This window comes from Acyrthosiphon pisum, chromosome A1 (genome assembly GCF_005508785.2).
Source record: "Acyrthosiphon pisum isolate AL4f chromosome A1, pea_aphid_22Mar2018_4r6ur, whole genome shotgun sequence".
Lineage (NCBI taxonomy): Eukaryota > Metazoa > Arthropoda > Insecta > Hemiptera > Aphididae > Acyrthosiphon > Acyrthosiphon pisum.
The window spans coordinates 71,224,529-71,245,001 of NC_042494.1; the positions used below are offsets into that span (position 1 = coordinate 71,224,529).

At 32.1% G+C, this 20,473-nt stretch overlaps 2 protein-coding genes across 3 annotated transcripts; one reads left to right on the plus strand and one right to left on the minus strand.

The window, feature by feature from the left end:
* Positions 1–3,207: 3,207 nt before the first annotated feature.
* On the minus strand, positions 3,208–17,431 carry LOC100165264 (nucleosome-remodeling factor subunit NURF301). Of its 2 annotated transcripts, none has more exons than XM_001952413.5 (36): positions 16,004–17,431; positions 15,544–15,925; positions 15,192–15,477; positions 14,917–15,128; positions 12,680–12,844; positions 12,540–12,620; positions 12,124–12,468; positions 11,827–12,048; positions 11,599–11,750; positions 11,395–11,539; positions 11,104–11,241; positions 10,817–11,037; positions 10,133–10,436; positions 9,816–10,071; positions 9,641–9,752; positions 9,364–9,558; positions 8,994–9,303; positions 8,798–8,933; positions 8,420–8,730; positions 7,973–8,119; positions 7,764–7,877; positions 7,610–7,687; positions 7,406–7,542; positions 7,227–7,289; positions 6,963–7,092; positions 6,212–6,345; positions 5,918–6,152; positions 5,638–5,849; positions 5,480–5,576; positions 5,205–5,412; positions 4,871–5,054; positions 4,265–4,632; positions 4,035–4,202; positions 3,763–3,958; positions 3,614–3,698; positions 3,208–3,537 (listed from the first exon to the last, which is right to left on the minus strand). In XM_001952413.5, exons 1-36 carry the CDS (start codon positions 16,688–16,690, stop codon positions 3,326–3,328), a joined length of 7,428 nt encoding a protein of 2,475 aa, XP_001952448.1. In that variant the 5' UTR covers positions 16,691–17,431; the 3' UTR covers positions 3,208–3,325. The 2 variants fall into 2 exon arrangements, with proteins under 2 accessions (XP_001952448.1, XP_003241005.1); XM_003240957.4 differs by having other exon boundaries at positions 4,961–5,054; positions 16,004–17,395.
* Positions 17,432–17,882: 451 nt separating this feature from the next.
* Positions 17,883–19,988, plus strand: LOC100167297. Its single transcript, XM_008191798.3, has 4 exons — positions 17,883–18,153; positions 18,987–19,238; positions 19,312–19,525; positions 19,587–19,988. Exons 1-4 carry the CDS (start codon positions 18,028–18,030, stop codon positions 19,910–19,912), a joined length of 918 nt encoding a protein of 305 aa, XP_008190020.1. The 5' UTR covers positions 17,883–18,027; the 3' UTR covers positions 19,913–19,988.
* Positions 19,989–20,473: the final 485 nt, after the last annotated feature.

Sequence of the window (20,473 nt, forward strand, 5' to 3'; positions counted from 1 at the left end):
ACATCATTGTAAAATCAATACATTCATCACTTCGTTCAGAATCTAAAACAATTAATACAACAAAAACAAAAAAAAACTGAAAAACGATGACAAAAAATCTCAAAAACCGAAAAAAATTTAATAACGAAATCAAAAACGAAAACGAAAATAAAGTATTACCTATACATTTTAAATTATTTATTTCACGAAAAAAAATTGTTTTAAAAATATTTCACTTGTCTTTACTTTTTAATCTTTAACTTTAAAAACATTTTAATATAAAATCAGAAATTTTGAATTTTCTAATTTTTATATAAATTATAATTTTGATTTAAAATGTAAACATTAAGAATAATTAATTTTAATTTTTAACTTTTAAGTGCATTTCTATATTGCGCGTTACTATTATAACTTAAAAGTTAAAAGTTATAACTTATAAGTTATAAGAATATATTATAAAAAAAAAGACCGTTCCGCCGCCAAATATTAACGATTATAATATTATCTAACGGTAGCACATGCCACCTATAATCAAAGGTGGGCATTAACTAGATAAAAAGTTAAAGTTAAGTTAAAAAGTTATTTTTTTTAACTAGTTAGTTTATTTTCTAATCTCATAAACTTAACTAGTTTAATTTACAGTTGAAATAACTTAGCTTTTCTCAGTTGATTTGAAAAAAATCCATAAAGTTAAAAACATTTTTAAATTTTTCGTTTATACGTAAATATTACTATATCAGTATAAAATAAAAATAATCCAATACAAAAACACAAACATTTCTGTGTGTATAATTTTTAACATAATTGTGTGTAGGTATATTAATATATTTTATATATTATGCGAGTTGCAGTTACAAATGTTTTTAATAAAATTAATAATTTTAAATTACAAATTGACAATTGTTATGTTTTAATGTTATATAACTTATAATATAGGTACGTATATGAAGGTCATGTACGCATCTTCACGTATCATGACATTCAATTGCTATAAGATATAAAAAAATACATTTGTTAAATTAGTAAATAATAGTAAAGTAAAAAGGTATACAGTGTACATTACGAAAAAAGTTCAATAAAATTGTTTTTTATAATTTATAAATTAGAAACTAGAAAGACACATTCACTCTTTATGTGATTTACATACTTATTAAAAAAAAAAAATTGATTAACTTTTTTTAAACTGAGTTAAGTTAATATTTTTTTCTAAATTAACTTTTAACTTATCGAGTTAAATTTATAATTTGTTAACTGTTAACTTTTAACTTATCGATCTTGTGTCCTCTTAACTTAACTTAACTTGAGTTAATTATTTTCATTAACTAGCCCACCTTTGCCTATAATATTTATCATGTAGCCACTGTAGGCACTAATCATATATATCATGTCGTTGTCGGATTGTCTATTGACTCAAATAATTTAAAATTCGTACTTTATATAGCATAGGATATAATAAATTGATAGGTATACTAATTCCACCAGTCGTACCAAATACCAATGAACCATTATAATATACCTACACATGTCTGCCATAGGCATCATTTTGGATGTTTCATGGTATGCAATTTTTCCCCTTGGTATTATTTAAGGGATCATAGTCATAACAATATCTTCACCCCTTCCAACACAAAAAAAACAAGGTGCGAGTTGGCAAAAGAAAAATGTATCGTTTACTATATAGTGTAGTGTACTCACCTACCAATATTCTAATACAATTTCGTTTAATCGATGCCTGTTTTATTAAATATTTGTCTTCATGTTTTTAAGATTTAATTTTAACATCCCCTAGTACTTTCGTTTGTCAAGTGTTGTCTATGAATTGTCTGTGTTTGTTTGTTCGGCATGCAAGGGCGTAGATAGAAATGTCATCACTGCAACTGAATCTTAAAATTTTGTTTTTAACATTAATAATATTATATTATTATTTGTTATCTATGAACCAGAGGTAATCGCTGCCACCCCCACCCATTTTGGCTACACCCTTCTCGATATGTGTAATAATAATTTATCACGCATCAAGCAAAACAACAATAATTATTATTTATTAGATTATTTCACTCACATTGGTCGAAAACGCATATTATGAACTTCATAGGCAATAATAATAAAATCTCTATTACCACGGGCCGTGATACTGACGCGACTCGTAATCGTGTGCATAGCAGCTAACGTTATTAATAACGAATTAGCATGACAACCTTCGTGTAGGGAGCTCTCCCCCGGAGCGTGTGAAACGCTAAGTCAGACAATAGGGAACAACACAGGAACACGTCAATTTGGCGTCGGGAAATAATCAACGAGGTCGATTTGCTAATCAAACAACAAGTTCGTTTCGCACTAACCACACGCTAATAATAATAATAATAATAATATAATAGGTTTTAATTTTTTTTTCGGTTTTTTTTTCCATATTTTTTAATAGTAATAATTACAATAGTAAGTATCAAACAAGTTTATCAAAACTAGATACAACATAAATAATAATAATAATAATAATAATAATAAAAAAAATTAAATCAAACAAATAAAAAAAACTAAAGGGCATGTAAGAAAAACATCATCACCATTTATAATATAATAATCATAGTTAATTTTAACATTTATAATATTTTTTATAATAAAATAAAATACAAGTAGGCTCTAACCCTACACATTATAATATTATATACTATATACATGCATTTAATAAACAAATCATACAGGTTTTTGGTTTTGAGTTTTGACATATTTAAAAAAAAAAGAAAATTAAAATACTAGTTTATTGTATAAAACATGTTTTAAGAGACAAATAAAAATACAACATTAACTTAAAACTTTTTATTTATAATTATATATATTATATTTTACAAAAAAAGGTTATACAGATAAAAATATATACTTTGATTTCAATTTTTGGAATGAGTGTTTGGGCTTCTGAGCGGTTAAACAAACATCAATCGTTCAACAGTAATTTTGTAGTAACTTATTATCATGTACAATAGTTCCCAGTCAAAATTGATAAAAAAGATAGATACACCAGCAAACCAGTTTGTATCGATAATAAAATATCAATGTCATTACTGAATAGTCAGTGAACTGTCCGTAAAAATATGTCAATAAAACAAACAATAAGTTTGCTAAAAATATAGATTTTCTCTTATATATCAATAATAGCTGTTATTATATACTGTATTAATAAATAAAATAAAATATTTAATAAACGTACAATGTTATTTTTCTGTAAGATAATAATAAAAAAGAACAAAAATATTTATTAATAAATAATAATAAAAAAAAAAACATTAAATAATGTAAGATAAGAGTATGACTACCTAGACCAATTATTACAATAATTGAAAAACGTTTTTTAGACTTCCATGTATTGTTCACAAAATTTGTCCCTTAGATTTTTCAATTTTGATACAAAGAACTGCTCTAGGATTTCGGCACACTTGTAGAATTGTGATTCACGTGGATTATAATATCTACAATTGTCGAATACCTTGATCATGTCACGAATGAATTCTGTGAGATTCTTATACTTCTTATCGGTCACATTTTTTCCAATGCAGTTCAAGTCTGTTAAAAAAAGTAAGTGGTTATAATAATTAAAAAATATGAAGACAATCAAATTTCAGAAGAGAAGTCTCCTCACCCATAGGCTCCTTAACAACATTGTAATAATCAGGAGCTTCATGAGGATCGACTGGCTCCATGAAAGGCCATGCACTTTTATGTGACTAAAAATAAAAACATTTTATATAGAAGGCATACAGTGTTTAGTGATTAATGGTAAATAATTACATGTATTTGTTTGACGAGTTTCAATAAGTCATCGTTGTCTTGTTGGTTCAATGGATTCAAATTGGCAAAATTGATTTCAGAGTTGGACATACACCTAGGACAATTGTAGTCGTCCATTTTATCACCTTCACACTGCAATACACCAACACAGCTGCCATGGAACCAGTCCTGGCATTTATCACAGCAAATATAAAATCTAAAATAAACAAGTACATCAATAAAAAGTGTTACATAAGACATTTATTAAATTTATATTAATAGATATAACTTACTGTTGATCATCATATGGTTTTCTACATATACAATAGAGAACTTCAGGATCCTTTGACCGCTTGCACTCGGGACAAAACCATTCGGAAATTCTTTTAGACATTTGCACAGTAATGCCGACACAAGAACCATGAAACCAGTTATGACACATATCACATCCAACATAAAACCTAAGACCAAACACAATTACAACAAACTTAATCATAGAAAATAGGTCATGGTAATTATTTACTTTGAACTGTCATAGGGTGTTCGACAAAGACACATAATTTTTTCTTTTTTACTCTTTTTTGGGCTAGATTTCTTGGCTGGCGATAATGGTGATGGCCGTGAATGATTTCGGTTTGGTGCAGGAGGAGAAATCTTCATTGGCCGTCGTCTACCGGGTCCAGAATTACTAGTTTTGGAATTACTATTGGCATGTGGTGTAGTTTGTATGGTGGTTGGTGGACCTGAAGCGTGTTTGCGCTTACTGCTACCTTGGGGAGGGGGAGTTACTTGCACAGGAGAAGGTGTTACAGGAATAGACTTTTCAGTCACATTATTGGAAGTGGTCGTAGAATCAGCTGATGAAACAGTCACATTAGCAGCTATTTCATTCTGTAAAAAACATCATAAAATTAAAATAACTTAAGAATAAACAGACTATTGTTTAGGCTGACATATTACGCCATCAAATATATTCCTTCCTCCTACCCAAGGTACTTTGTACACTGCAATCAAATCGAGCAACGACATTTCTGGAATCGGAACTGAGGATCGAAACTCAGGAAATTATGTTTGTCAGGAAGTTCGATTAAACCGAATTTCGAGAAAAACATGAATTTAAAATACATACCTGAATATCGATTTGCAATTCCTTTTCCAGAAGCGCCCTCTTTTTTAGTATATCTTTTTTCAATAATTCTTTTTGTTTGAACAAGCTAACCTGCAGTTTTGATTGAAGTTGTTGCATTTTACGATGATCATCACCCTGTTTTAGTGTCTGATATAGTTTTGATTGTTCAGGAGATACCAACGACCTAAATGTACAATAAAAATAATTAATAACACAAGTTTAACTAGAATAAAGTGTTCATAAAGATGGTATACAAAAAAAAAAATATATACAAAAATTGGGTGAAATTGGCAATTGAATTACAAGTGCTTTTATTAATGAAACATAAAAATACCCAGAATTATCACGTTCAGTTGACTTTTTGGGAGGTTCAAATTCCGCCAAATTATCAGCTTCATAAGGTCGTTTTCTAGCAGGAGATGAGGGAACTGATGTCTGCGGTACTGGATCACGCAACTGTTGTTCTTGATATTTTTGCAATTGTAATAGTTTTTCTTGTGTTTCTGGGTTTAAATCTTCATTTTTCAAGACATTTTTAATTGCTACAACAGTAATAAATTAGTTTTAAAAAGTCACCAAACCTATTACCCAGTAGCCTATATAACTTACATTGACTAATATAGTTTGGAGTCACAACAAATGAGTTGGGGGAATCAATTGGTTCTTCTTTAATTGCCGGGATTTTATTCACAGGAGACTTTGATGGCTAAAAAAGTATATTGTTAGGTTTCAATAATAAAATTGAATTCAAACAACTATTTATTTACAGGTTCAGTTTTAATCTGAGTTAAGCTTTCTGGGATATTGTTTGGAACAGGAACTGATGGCGTAGGTTCAATCGGTTTAACCGTAGGTTGAGCTGTGATGGGTGCAACAATTCCAGGTTTCTGAACAGTAGGCAGTGGGGAATCTGGTGGTTGAACAGCTAGGTAAATCTTTGTAGGGCCTAAGACTCCTTGAGTACCACTGGATTCTTGAGCTGAAATATTAACGAAACACATTAAACTATAATTCAAATTAATAGCTGATATATTTAAAATTTCTTACCTTTTAAGAGTTGTTGTTTGACTTGTTGCTGTACAAGTTGCAATTGCTGAGGTGTGAAATCGTTACCTTGCAAACCTTGCAACACTATTTTATTACCATGAGTGGGACTTTGAATTACTTGAGCTGTGATACATTTTATTACTGTACCAGGTGGCTGATTAGCTAATAGTAATTTTTCTTGTTCATCAACTAATGGTGTAGGTACAGCCTGTGGAAGTACTTGCCTCTGTTGATCCTATAATTAGTGGTAAATTAATATTAAAAGGAAAATGAAAATGATATTTAAAACCTTACTTGAACAATTCCAGTTGTTGGAGTAACTCGAGGTGATAGTGGTGGTACAGATTGATGAATTTTTTGTACAGTTTGAGGAGGTCGAACAAACTTAATCGTCTGGCCACCACTACTTAGTATGTTGGCAGAGGAAACTAATCAATCAAAAATTATGATGAATTTATGTTATAAACTGTAAGTATTAAGATTATTCACATGGACGCATGTGTTGTCTTTGTCGTACAAACGTTCAACATGTATTTTTTCTATCGGTCCCAATTGTGTTGTTGATTTTATTATTAGAGTGAATTGACCTCGGGTCAAATTTAATTTATTTTGTTTATACATTGGTTGTTTCGATTTTTAATTTTCAAGCAAGATACAAGTATGATAAATATTAAATTCAAGTGCTCATATCTTGCTTTAAAATTAAATATAAAATAAAACAAATAAAGTTCTTACCATTAAGAGTAAAAATATTATTCACTCGAATATTAAAACTAACACAAAACACAAAATTGGAACTGTAAAATCAAATACAAAAAGTGTCCTATGTTATGAAGACATATACTCCGGCCCACGAGAGTCCATACGTAAACCGCGCATTCATATAGTAATACGTGACGTCTGTTTTCTCCCACCATGATGCCATTCCCACTATTCGGTAACGTGCCGATGCGCAGTGACGGACGCGTTCTGACATATGGACTCTCGTGGGCTGGAGTATAGACAACACCTGCAAGTGTGGTGTCTTCTTAATTTAAAAGCTCACCAGTATTGGGCCGTATCAAAACTTGCTGGCCATTAATAGTGGCTATAGTGGCTTTATTTGGATTAATATGCTGCACAATCATTTGTTGACCTTGTGAAACATTTACTAACTGTCCACCAGAAACTACCATCTGTTAGATGTACAAATTATTATTTTTCATTACATATATTTTATATTAGGAAAATATATTTAATAATATATTAAGTATATATGAATTATATATTGTATATTATTAGTTAACTATTTTAATAGTAAGATTCTTACTTGAGATGGTTGAGGTTTTATAACTTGTTGGATAGGCTGTGATCCTCGGTTCAAAATAATAGTCTGTAAATAATATACATAATATTAAACACTAAACAACTTTACATAAACATACAATGTAACAAAATAGAAATGTACAAAAGACAAAAACACACGCATATCACAAATTAAAACCTTACTTGAGTGCCAGCTTTTTGAAAATTATTATTATTTGCCAGCATTGTATTTTTTCCTATTTGAACAGTACGAGATGGGCTAGGATTTATATAGCTGGTCACATGCAATTTTCCATCTGGTAATTGAATAAGTTGTTGTCCTATATTTAAATAATTATATTTTAATATTTTAATTAGTAATTTTAATCAGGCATTTAACATTATTACCAGGTAAAAGACCTTTGAATTGTAATTTTCCATCTTCTCCTTTAATACATTGCAGTTTTTGTTGTGTAACATTATTTGCTAAATAATAACAATTTTAAAAATAATAATTAATTATAACAATTTGAATCATAAATGCATGTTTATTCATACTTACAAGTCACTATTTGGGAATTAGTTGACTGAATCTTTATTGAGTTTTGATTCATCACATTAGAATCATTGATAATTGATTTTGGTGTAGTCACAAGTCTGGTCTTACCGTCTGGACCTATATTATCACAGCAGAATTATATATAAATAAAATTGTGTACTAATTTAATACCGTAATCATATAATATACTACACATAATAAATAGTACATACATTTAGTCATGAATATACGACGAGTTGATGGAGTGGTAGATGTAGTAGTAGGAGGTTTGGCAGCAACTCGTGTGGAAGATTGAAGTAAGGGAGAATTTTGAGCCAAAGGTTTATTATTAGGCATCAGCCTTAATCTTCCACCTTCACCTGTACAAATAATGATAATTTATATCTACTCCAATCAATCAATTAGTAAGGGGTAATTTGTGTAAGACTGATTTGCCAGCATTCAGTAAATGGAAATAGTTATTACTTATTACGTTATTAATGTATCATAAATACATTATAATATATTATATTTAATATTATAATATACATTGTTAAGTATAGTATTTATGGTAATATTCACTATTCATACAAATGTTAATATGTAAATGTCAACACCGTTTTTACAACTAAATTATACTTCATGGCTTTATAATAATCTGTACCAGCATAATGTCTTACCAGGTACAAGTTTCAAACGTTGCGTTGAACTACTAGTCACTGGACTTTGTGAATTGGATACGTCCATGCACAGTTTTTTATTTGAAGAGTTGTTATCATTGTTTACTGATGTTCTCTTATAAGCTACTCTTTGGGCTCTGAGAGACTGTTCTAATTGCTCTTTGATGTGTTCCGTTTTATCCGAGTTTTGTGTACGGAGCTTATCGTTTATATTTCGATTATGAGAAGAATCATTATGCAACAATTTATTAGCAAATGCTGAAGATGCACGTGTTTTCATGGCTTGTTGCATTTGCATTTCACGTTCCACTCTGTTAAAAAATGTAATTAATTAGTTAGTGAACTAGAAAAATGATAATGAACAGTACTAAGATATACCTTTCATGGAATTGCTTGATTTCTACCAGCTCTAATTTACTTTCATCAACCCACACTTCAGACACCTGTGGTGCAGTATTTCTTGGAGCCTCCTCCCTTTTACGTTTTCTTAAACCACTTCGTATAGGTGTCACCTCTGAAATTTGTTTTAAAAATTTATTCAATTTCAATTATTTTATATGGGAGTCTCACTTACCCCTGACTTGTTTTGGTATATCTAATGGTATAACAACTTTGCGTATTAAATATTCAGTGTGTTCATTGAATTGGCCCGAAGTACGGCACTCTAAAGTTTCTGTAGTAACTAATTCAGTTTCAGTTGTTACTTCTCTTTTACTAGCCAAGTGAGCAGTCTTAGCAGTTAATTCATCCCATTTCAAGCACGCCCATAATATTCTTAATTGTAATGCAGCTGCTGATATGGTGTTAAACATTATTGTTCTATAAAGCCAGCATGTCTTAAAATAAGGTCTTGGGCAAGGATATGGCCATATTGCATTATTGGTCTAAAAAATAGATAAGAACAATGAATGACTAATAAACTAAAAAAATATATCATCATATACCTTGCCATTTGGATTGAAACCATTAACAAAATCATGTCCACCGTGTCTAGCTAATTTTCGAAGCTCGTGTTTTGGTAGTACTAATAAACTGCAACGTTTACTACGTGTATAAAACCGTGAAGTAGGAGGATACTTAATTTTTTCTGCTTTCTTTTTAACAGGAACATTATTACTCGCAAGCTTTTTCAAATAAATCTATATTAAAAAAAAAATTAAATTATTAAGTTATTAATAAGTAGCAACTTTGAATGGTTGATTAAATCTTGGTTAAATTAACCTTTTTACGCGTATCATCTGTAGAATAAACACGTCCATCATCTATACAATCTACTAAAACACCTTCTCGTTTAGCACCACCTCTTTTTCTAGCCGGCTTCAAAACACTTAATCTAAAAACAAGTATACAATATAGTATATGACAGCTACAAATATTTTTTTTAATGTTAACATACCCAGTAGTAGGACTGCAGCTGGTGACATCAACTTTCACATTTTGTTCATTTTCATTTTCTGTTTTTATATCTTTTTGCTTGGTGATATTCTCGGTTTTTACATCATTTACTTGAGCCACCTGTTCACTTTTAACTATAACATTTTCTTCTTTTTTAACTTCTGTTTTAATTTGAACTGGTTCCCCTGGAGTATTATCAGTCTTTTCGTTCTTCATATTTAATGCACCCTGGTCTTTAGGCATTGATGCTTTTAATTCTATAAATTAAAATATGTATAACAAGTATTTATTTAATTACTATTTATATTAAATACCCACCGGTTAGTTCTGATTTCAAAATGTTCATTTTTCGTAGTAACGATAGAAGTTCATTTCGTACATCCACATGTCTGATGCAAAGTGGACTATAACATGATGCAATCATACTAGATTTGTTAGCTGCTCGGCAGCTTCTATTATAGCATATCATGTGTTCAGACATAGTATTAAATGATAAATAATGCTGTTTTAGTTGAATTACACGTTTTTGTAAAGTATTCAACATGTAGGACTTTTCTCTCATTTTGGTGATAGTTTCTGTCGACGCTTGAGGAGAAGCACTTGGAGGTGTAGTATTTACAGCCTAGAAATAAGTTGCATTATATTAAAAATAGCCATAAATCACTCATAAGGTTAATTCTAATTGGAAATACATTTCACAGTTAGTCTTGAAAATCATAAAATAATGAAGGAACTGGAATGTTATTTGTTTCAATTAGACTCTCCTAAATGGATGTACTTCTATGAAAATTACCGATGATACTACAATCAATAAATTAGGAATATCAGAATTTATGTTCTCTAAGATTTTAAAAGTTTACATAATTATATGCTAATTTTAAACTAAGTATTATAACTAAGCAGTATTTTTAATGTGAGAAAAATAATAGAAGCAAACAAAAAATTACTTAAATACTCTCTTTATTTTATTTTAATATTTAAATGATAATAAAAAATATTTACTTCTGAAACTGGTTTGGGGGTACTGGTATTTTTTGTCACTATTGATCTTTCTTCGCTTAATTTCAATTGCATTCTTCTTGGCAATAACATATCAGTTTTACATTTTTTGGCAAGTTTAGGATACATTATACGACTAGAAGAACATAATGTACTACTAATATTGATGTTTTCATCAAGTTTGTCAATGGGTAAAAGGATTTTCATATTTATAAAATCTATATCTGAAATAAGAGATATAATTATTAAAGCATTTCTTCAGTTATGTTTTTATTTAAAAAAATGTTTACCTGAAACGCTATCTAAATGTGTGACACTTTGGTCATCAAGAATTTCACTTGACGCTTCTGAGTCAAAGGTACATTCTTTTAATATCATAGAGTCATAGAGTGTTTCGGCGATAGAAAATGTTCGCACTCCTTTATCATCTAAATAAAAATAAACTGTGTTATTATGAGTGAACTAAAATGTTCAGATGGGATTGCTAGGTTTTCAAACCTTTAAAACCCTAGGACCTATGTTTTTTGTTAACTTTTTAGGCATCTAATGATTCATATTTTCTAATTATTTTAGTAATTTACCTTTGCCTTGAAAAATTCTTTTGGCAGGTCCAGCTGCTAAGCCTTGTTTTGAAGAATCAGCCAATTTATAGTCTCTTGTTTTTGATAGCCACTGCCATCCCCATTGACCATGAATTCTATATTCTTCTCCTTTTTGTTTGTGAACCTAACATGCGAAGTACTTAGCAAAATGTCCAAAATTAAATGAATTACATTATTACTCACTTGATGTTTTAAGCCTAGAGTGTACTTAACAAAATGTACTGTCAATTTATTACGCTCATCTTCTTCTGCATCTTTATCTTTTTTATCTTTTTTGTCAGTTTTTTTCTTTTCTTCACGTTCCGCATGAGTGATACGATAAAGTTTTACATGCCCTGAAACAGTCACATTAAGTTAATGAGTATGTAGCTAAAATTGTATATAGAAATATATACAAATAAGTATGTTTACCAAGTTGTTCGTGCCAAACGGGTGCATAAACAACTGGTTTAATGCAAGACATCAAAACAACCATAACTCTTGCAAAATCCTTGGGAGTAGAACATGAGTTAACTTGATTTAGCCAAGGTTTACGCAACACTGACCAATTGATATGCATCAATGATGATGGTAATAAGTTGTCTAATGAAATAATAGTTTGTTTGACGGTACTTATCAGTGTTGACCGAGCACCTAAAAATAACATAAAAATGTATAGAAATAAGCAGAAGAAAAATCAAATATGTTTTGTCGATTGTATATTCATACCAAATATTTGTCCACACCACTTGTATTCCCCAGGTCCTGTAAGTGAAAACTTGTGAGACATATATCGCTTTTTATCACGTTCTTCATTTTTTTGAATCTTATTTAACGCAGTTGGATTTGAACTGTATTGATTTACATATGTCTTAAAGCTATTATCCATGCCAAGTTTGTACAAATAGGTACCAGCTGCTATATGTTGAGCTTTAAATCGAGTTACCCTAGCACCTAAGTTGTCTAAATATGAGTGAGCTGGAGAAGGTTTTTCAACCACAGGTGGTTTTTTCGTCTGTTCTGGCGTTTGGCGTAGTGCTGGTTTTAGGCGTAATGATCTGTTACGAGTGCTCCCTAAAAAAATAATACAATTTACATAAATTAGATTATTTAAATTGTCTTAAAAAAAATGAATTTATACTTACTTAAACTATGATTATGTTCACTATCATCAACGTCTATTAGACTATCATCATTTTTCAAGTCACCATTACCACCTTCATTTTCTAAACATAAATTGCATAAGAATAAACCAACATTTGACTATACAAACATTAGTGCATACCATTTTTGTCTACAGATACATCATTTGACTGTTCTTGTTTACCATCATTGTTAGACTCATTATCGCCCTTCACATTTTCAGTACTTTCTTCAATGTTACTATCATTTTGACCCATTTCTGTATCTTTTTTCTTTTGCATTTCTTCTCTCATGCCTATTATATAACCTATAATATACAAATGTTAATTACTAACAGTTGGTCCTATTGATTTTTTTTTTTTAATTAAGTCAAATATATTTAGTAATGATGAAACTGAGAATACTAAAAATACTTTAATTTATCATTAAAGTGGTTCCATACTCTGTTCGACATAAGCTGACACACTTTTTTTTTGGGTTGTGCAGTGTATGGTGAAAACGTGACAATACAGTTCAGAACGTATACACCATGTTTCGTGACGTGCAACTTTAGAACTACCGTGAACTGTATTGTGTATAATGGTTCAACTGGGGAACAGAGTATAGTAAATAATTCTGTATATAATAATGTAATTGAGGTAGTTTAAAAATATGAATTTCAGACTTGGGTATGAATATTATAACAAAATATACATATTTTAAATGTTTTTAGTTGTGTATATCAAGAGCGGAAATTCACACGACTTAAACAAAAAAATAACGATATTTCCTTACCTAGAACCAAATTTTGAAGTTACATTACTACAATTCATTTGACAAAATATATATATTATTTGTTTAGAGGTTTTAAGACTATCCTCATAGCAGTATTTCTAAATTTCAATCATCCTAACCAAATAATAAGAAAAAGTCGCTAACTTTTTGAACTTAGTGTAGCCAATTTCTAATGACATACTTATTACAATTTTAAGAATAATGAAAAAAAGAAAAGTTTTGGCTAGTTATCTGACTCTACTTAATTGAAGCATTTAAACACTCAAGACCTTTTTCAATAAATCGCAGTTATAAACATATTAAAGATGTTGATAAACAGTGGTTATTATTTATCACAATAGTATAATTTTATTTTTGACTATAACTTTAATAGCTATCGATGATCAGACAAATTAAGAGATACAATTTAAATATTCCAATTTATTATATTATTATGAATACTTTTTTTTAAAATAATATTACCTTATTATATTAAGAATTTACTTTTTACTTTTGGTATCCATAATATAACGTTTAAGATATAAACTTAAAACACATTGTTTCAATTATTAATAGATAATTTGATTATTGTATCACATCAAAATAAGGTTAATACTAGGTAAATTGTTTTATTATTTACTCTACTATATTCTATTATCTTACTAATATCATTAGCAAAAAATATTTCCAAAAGGAATCTTAATTAGATATAGATCCAGAGCTTAAATACAAGTCCTTCTTTATAAAAAAATATTTATGTGTACCCCTCTTAATTATATCCTTATCAATAATAAATTTAAATATTTAAGTACAAATTTTTTTTGGTACTCTTATAGTATGCTACTACTAAATAACTTAAAAGGCTAGTTGTACTGTCTACGGTTACACTTCGATTATACTTAATCAGCTGATAACAAATTTTAAAACCGGACAAATTTGGCCAATTAAACTACGGTTAACTTTATTCGGAGAAGGTACAACTGGCCCTGAGGGTGGTTTACCGTATTTTGCCTACTGATTACTAAAAATTGATTAAACTAAAGTTTACTTAATGCATTGCTGATGATCATCATTGTCGAGTATTTTAAAATATTATATTATATCGTCATTTCAATCATACGTCACCCCAGAATACTTCAAATAATCTTTTGTGTGTTTTTAATGGACCGCCACCATTCTTCTTTTAGATAGCGGTCTAACAAATGTATTGCTTAACACAGCAAGGTTAACCGCATAGACTAAAATAATATAATACCTAAAAGTAAGTTATTGTGGGTCTTGGTGAATATTTACCAGTTAATATAATGGCTATTTAGCTATTATAGTATTGTATGACAGTTATATTATGTTAATCATTTTAATAACACAAGTCACAGGATAAAACTTTCCTGTGATAAGATCAAATACAAATGTGACATAATATAATATAAGAGTAAGTATGATAGGTAGATTGTCATATTTTCCTGAAGGTAGCATACTACACGACTAGCCTTACTTTTTTTTACACTTTAACACGCTCCTAATTTGTTCCAAATTCAAGCACTGTTTAGATCTAAGCTTTAAATATTTCAAATATTTCTTTGATACAAGTAATTTCGTATTATTAACAAGCTTCTAATTACTTACTGTTTTCTACATCCAGAAATGTTTTCCTATTTGATGGTCGATACTGTAAGGTGAGGTCCATAGTTATTTTCATTTGTCGATTAATTTCCTCTTTCACTTTTTCTATTTCGTTGAAAAGAACAGATTCCATTTCACGATCCAGAGAGTCTAATAATAAGCCTAGTTGTTCTTCTGTTGAATAATACCAACATTCTCCAGTCTCTTCATTTTCACTATGTTACAAGACAGACAAATTATGTTAGTAGATATAAAATTAATAATATTAGTACACTTACATGAAAATTCGTCTAACTAGAAACCAATATTTACGACCATGTCGATCATAAGCTAAGTGGTCCTGACGGGATGATAAACCGGATTTCTCATCGTCAGGTATACAATCAGATACTCCAATGACTTTATGCTCTTTGCATAAATTACACTGCCAATCTTCTGTAGGAACATCATGTAAAGGAGGCTCAGCACATTCTAAATGAAACACAGCTGGACAAGTCTCACAACATAAAAGGTCTCCCACTTTATGGCACACTCGACAATGATCATCATATTGAAAACTGTGGCCTATACAATTTTTGTTTGAATAATTTTTAAATGCTTGTAACAATTTATTTATATATTTGTAAGTACCTTCATGAATAAAATCTTCTCGAATAAGTGTAGAGGTTAAAAATTGATCAGTTAAAAATTGCAGTACAGATAATCTATTTTTGATGTTCGTAAATGGATATTCATCACCATTATTAAATACTTTTAGAACTTGTGGATCAAATGATTTATCAGACTCAATATATTCTCGTAATACTTCAGGCCACGTAAAAGTATCCATAAAATATAATACGCTATTGATACTATCTTTTTGATCAACAGCACCATAATGAGTCTGTTGTAAGTCTTCTTCACGTAATATTGCTTTCAACAGCATTATATGAACTTCTGCCAACAGGTAGCTTTGCTCTTCATAAACGAGAGCTGCACAAAAATCTTCAAATCGAAAGGGTGACAATCGCACCTACAATAAAAAAAAAAATGTTTGAAAAATGACTTGGAATGGAGAAAAAAACTACCTTGTAATATAAATGTAATATACCTGGCTTTTGAACCGTCTCAACACTTCATAGACACTCAAAGCTTGCATGATGTGTTCAGTAGGCACTAGGAGATCTTCTGAGGATTTGGGTAACTCCAATTTGGGTATTTCTTCATCCCTGAGCCACAGCGGCTCGGGACTGGGGTTCCTAATGTAGGAGACATTGCTTTTACGTGCACGACTGGCAACAGAAAAGCCAGAGACGGAGAAATCACTGTCACTAACATCATCAACAGCGTCTTCAACATTAGTGTCAGACTGTTCACTTTCGGACGGGTCTTCACTCTTTTCGGAATCATCAAAGTCAGAACCGTAATGGTAATCATGACTTTTGTCAACAGTGGACTTTTTAGTATTTTTCTTCTTGCTGGTCGACGGACGCGGTGCCCTGGGTTTTGGCACAGCTGGCGTCTTGGGTGTCTTGGGCGTCTTGGGCTTCTGGTTGGACCGCCGTGTGTTGCGCGATGGCGTTTCGACAACCACTGCGGCGCGAGCTGCGACAGACGCCGAGGCGCTACGTCTCGAAGCCACAGACCGTCCAGGTGCGGGAGGCGATTGGACAACAACGTCTACAGTCTCGAGGTTCTGCAGGTACTTGGGTTTTTTCAGCAAGTGCATCTGAAACTTTGGCTTGTCCGATCCCGGGGTTTTCGGAGGACGGCCCCTGCGTTTCGGCCTGCCGGACATGGTCCGTGTCGTTATCACTACAACAACAACAACAACCGTTACTGGCGACCGTTATTCGGCGGCGGATGTTCACTGACGATAACCGAACCGTCGAGTAAACAACAAAACTATATGGTCCAGCGTAGTCGGCCGCGACACACGACACCCCGAGCGCGAACCGTACGTCGACGATCACCACGGTTGTCTTGCGAAGGGATTGTACCGATTACCAACATGCAACAACGATGGAAATGATAGGTTGCGTGATATTGTTGTGCCCGCGATCCGTGGACACAAAATCGCGCGCACACGCACAGCTGTGTCTTAGTCGCGGGTAGGCCTGCAGCAGTGCGTGTGCGATGTCAGTGAGCGCGCGAAAAAAAAAACGGACGTTAACGGGCCAACGGCGGGTGCCGAGACGCGGTCAGGTGACCTTCGTGGGGCTCCGAACTCGTTCGCATCGCAAATTACCGTGTTACGTACCGCCGTAACGAAAACACTATTATCACACACTGCAGTCGTGTGGTCGGCCGCGGCGGTTCGCTTCGCTTGCAAGTCGCTGTCGTGGTCGGCAGTCGCCTGGCGGGCACGCGCTGTCAAGTAACCGTTCGTAAACAAAACAAAACTACACGACGGGAAGAAAAAACGAAACGAAAATAAAAGAAAAAACGGACACAGAATAATATTAAATAACAATAATAGTAATAGTCATGGCAATAATAACGTCGTTGTGGTGTAGTGTTATTCTCCGATCGTGTCGTCTCACTCGCTCCCGTCGCCTGGAGACGGTGTTGCTGTGAGAGACAGAATTGGCCGAGCGGGTGAAACGCGACGCGTCCCGCGACCTCCTCCATTCAACACGTTTTGCCATGAACTCTCGCCGCCGCGGCAGCTACAGCCTTCTCCCGCTCTCATTGGCCGGCCGCCGCCCCGCGCTTTCCATCCCGGCCGTTAATGGTCATCGCGCGGCCACCGTCCCGTTTGCACGGCCACTCGATGTGGCCACCGATTTAACGAGGTGGTCTGTCTTTTGGTCCTGCCGTCTCCAGAAACGACAGCCTCTGAGGGCCACCGTAGCAAAGATCCGTTTACTTCTAAACGGTCAGCCACTTTTGGTTGGTCACACTGTCTGTCCTTATCACCGACGTCTGGTGTTTTGATATAAGACTATATAAATATATGATATCTATGGCCGCGTCAGCTGCTAGCTTGTGACCTATTTAACGACGAAACTACAGAATTCCGAATTTGGAATTATAGTGGAAGACCAGACTTGATCCTATAGCGGTCCCGCAGCAGTACTCATATTTTCGATAGTCATCTGTTTTTTTTCTGTCTGTCACCCGAATTTCACGATCATGTACAAGCTGAAACCGGTGGTCCCAGTACCTATGTTGATTGAGAACACATGCCGCATGTACAAACTCAAAGACTTACAACAGATGTCGTTCTCCGGAGTGCCGATGAGCGACAAGTCTGACGAGGTTAGTGTCATCGCCGTTTTCCACTTATCTGCTAGGTTTTGACAATCCGTTAACCGCTTGCTAGTTGCTTGTCTTCCGACATTTGGATGGAAACGCTCAACTCCCCCTGTAGCATGTTTGAGGAGTCGACGCCCGGTCCATAGATAAAATAAATCGTAAACTTACCATTTTGTCGATAGTCCCGCGATTTCGGAAAGAAAATCTTTGCGAGAATCGCTAATCGCGTCATGACGGTGTCGCGCAATGTACGTGTGCGTGGTGACATATCAAACATTAGACGTTGTTACAACACAACTCAATAGTTAATGATGATCATATAGATTGATTGTTCTGAGGTTCTGACAAAATTATTCCTTATCATACTTAGAAGATACCAACAACGTTACTTGATTCAAAAAAAAAAAATTCTCTGCTTGATCACCTAAACGCACGTGTATGATAATGGGTCGGTGTTACTCAGAATTCATTATTTACCACTAAAGTCGTGTTTAATGTTTATGTTTTTCAACATTCTAGTCACAATAACTGCCACTTTGTTATTCCCATTTTATTCCGCCTATATGCATGGGCGATCGTCCTACAACGGGGTTTCCGATTATTTCGAGCTTTGGGGCAATTTCTTAAAGATTATATTTTTTTCTAAGACCAGAAGCAGAATCAGACGAAAAAAAAAGTTTTAATAATACTCGTCCACTAGTGAAAAACCAATTCTTACCAACAATGTTGAGGACAGCACATAGTTCATACCTATATAGTTAAAGCCTATAGGTTTCATTACGTATTCATTTTGATGGCTTATTTTTGTCACTTTTTACAATTTTTTTTTGATTTAGTTGGAGGACATAAATGATGAAACTCAATTATCAGATCAAGAAATCCAAGTACTTTTAGAAAAACAAAATGAAGTTCTCAAAATATTAGAACAGCTTGAACTAAGATTAAGTAAATTAGATGTTAAATTCCCTAATGCAAAGGACATCGTACCCATATCAGAAAAACAACAATCAACTCAGTGTAATGTTAATAAAGAACACAAAAGCAATTCTAAGTCTGTAATCAATAATGACATTAAAAATCTGATAAAAGTAAGAAAATATAAATTGTTATTAAAATAGTAACTACTAACTAATAATACTACCTAACTATACAATTTTTTAGAATGATACAGTTGTGTTTGCTGATCCAGAAGACCCACCCTATTCTCTATTAGCTTTACCAATCTTGTGGCCAGCAGTTGCATGGGATATTTCTTATCATGTGCATTCATCTGTGTTGAAAGATTTGGAGGCATTAGGAACCATTAAAGCATTCAAGAATGTGAATTGTAAACACTCAAATAACATTGTTAAAGTCTTTGTAATATGGCAACACAGTTAGTTAACAATTAAATTAGTTAAATATTTATAAATATTCTAATTTTTTTTTTTTTTAGTTTAAGCCTAGTCCTAAAGTTGTCAGGTCACCAACGGATTTGTCAATCGGTGAAGTGTCACTGTTAAGGACATTCAATCAATGTCTGGCCACTCAACCACTGGCTGTTGCTGATCAAATAAAATCTAACAAGGTTTTGGATTTAATAAACGAAATTGTTGATTCTACAAATGATCGAACTGCAGAACTACACAACCTGATCATGGAATCGAATACAAAATTGGACATTACAAATATTGTTATATGGTCTCTGTTGTACAAGAAAAGTGAACACCCATCAAAGATAGAAAAATGGTTATCACACTTTACAAAAATTATAATTGTCTGAAAAATTGTTAATAAAAAATAAAATATTTATGTGCATAAAGCATTTTTGTTAATACAGTTAAACCTTATTTAAATCAGAATGTATCAACACTAACTATGATAGAGCTTCAACATACTATGGATTTGTATAATTAAATATAAAATTAGGTATAATACATAATCATTAATAGTAGGGCTAGAATATTTTTTCTGGAATACTTGACTTGATGCTTTCCAAGATAAAAATGTGTTTCAAGTATAAACTATGCTAACAACAAAATACAAACTTTGTTTTGTGGTACCATTTTTTACATTTTTCAAGGTTTAAAGTAATTTTTAACCTATATCTAGTTATATTATGAAAAAAATATGTAAATACACATAATATTTTATTAAATCAATATTTTGGTAATCTGGTTTATAAATAAAACAATCCACAAATTTGTTTTAATGTCTAGAACAGGTGAATCGATAACCATTGATGAGTTTTAACAAAAATGAAAGATTTGTTTGAGCTCTTCAAACCACTATGGCTAGGTCTACATTACAATTTTTACTGGATCATAATCATGTGGTGAAATTT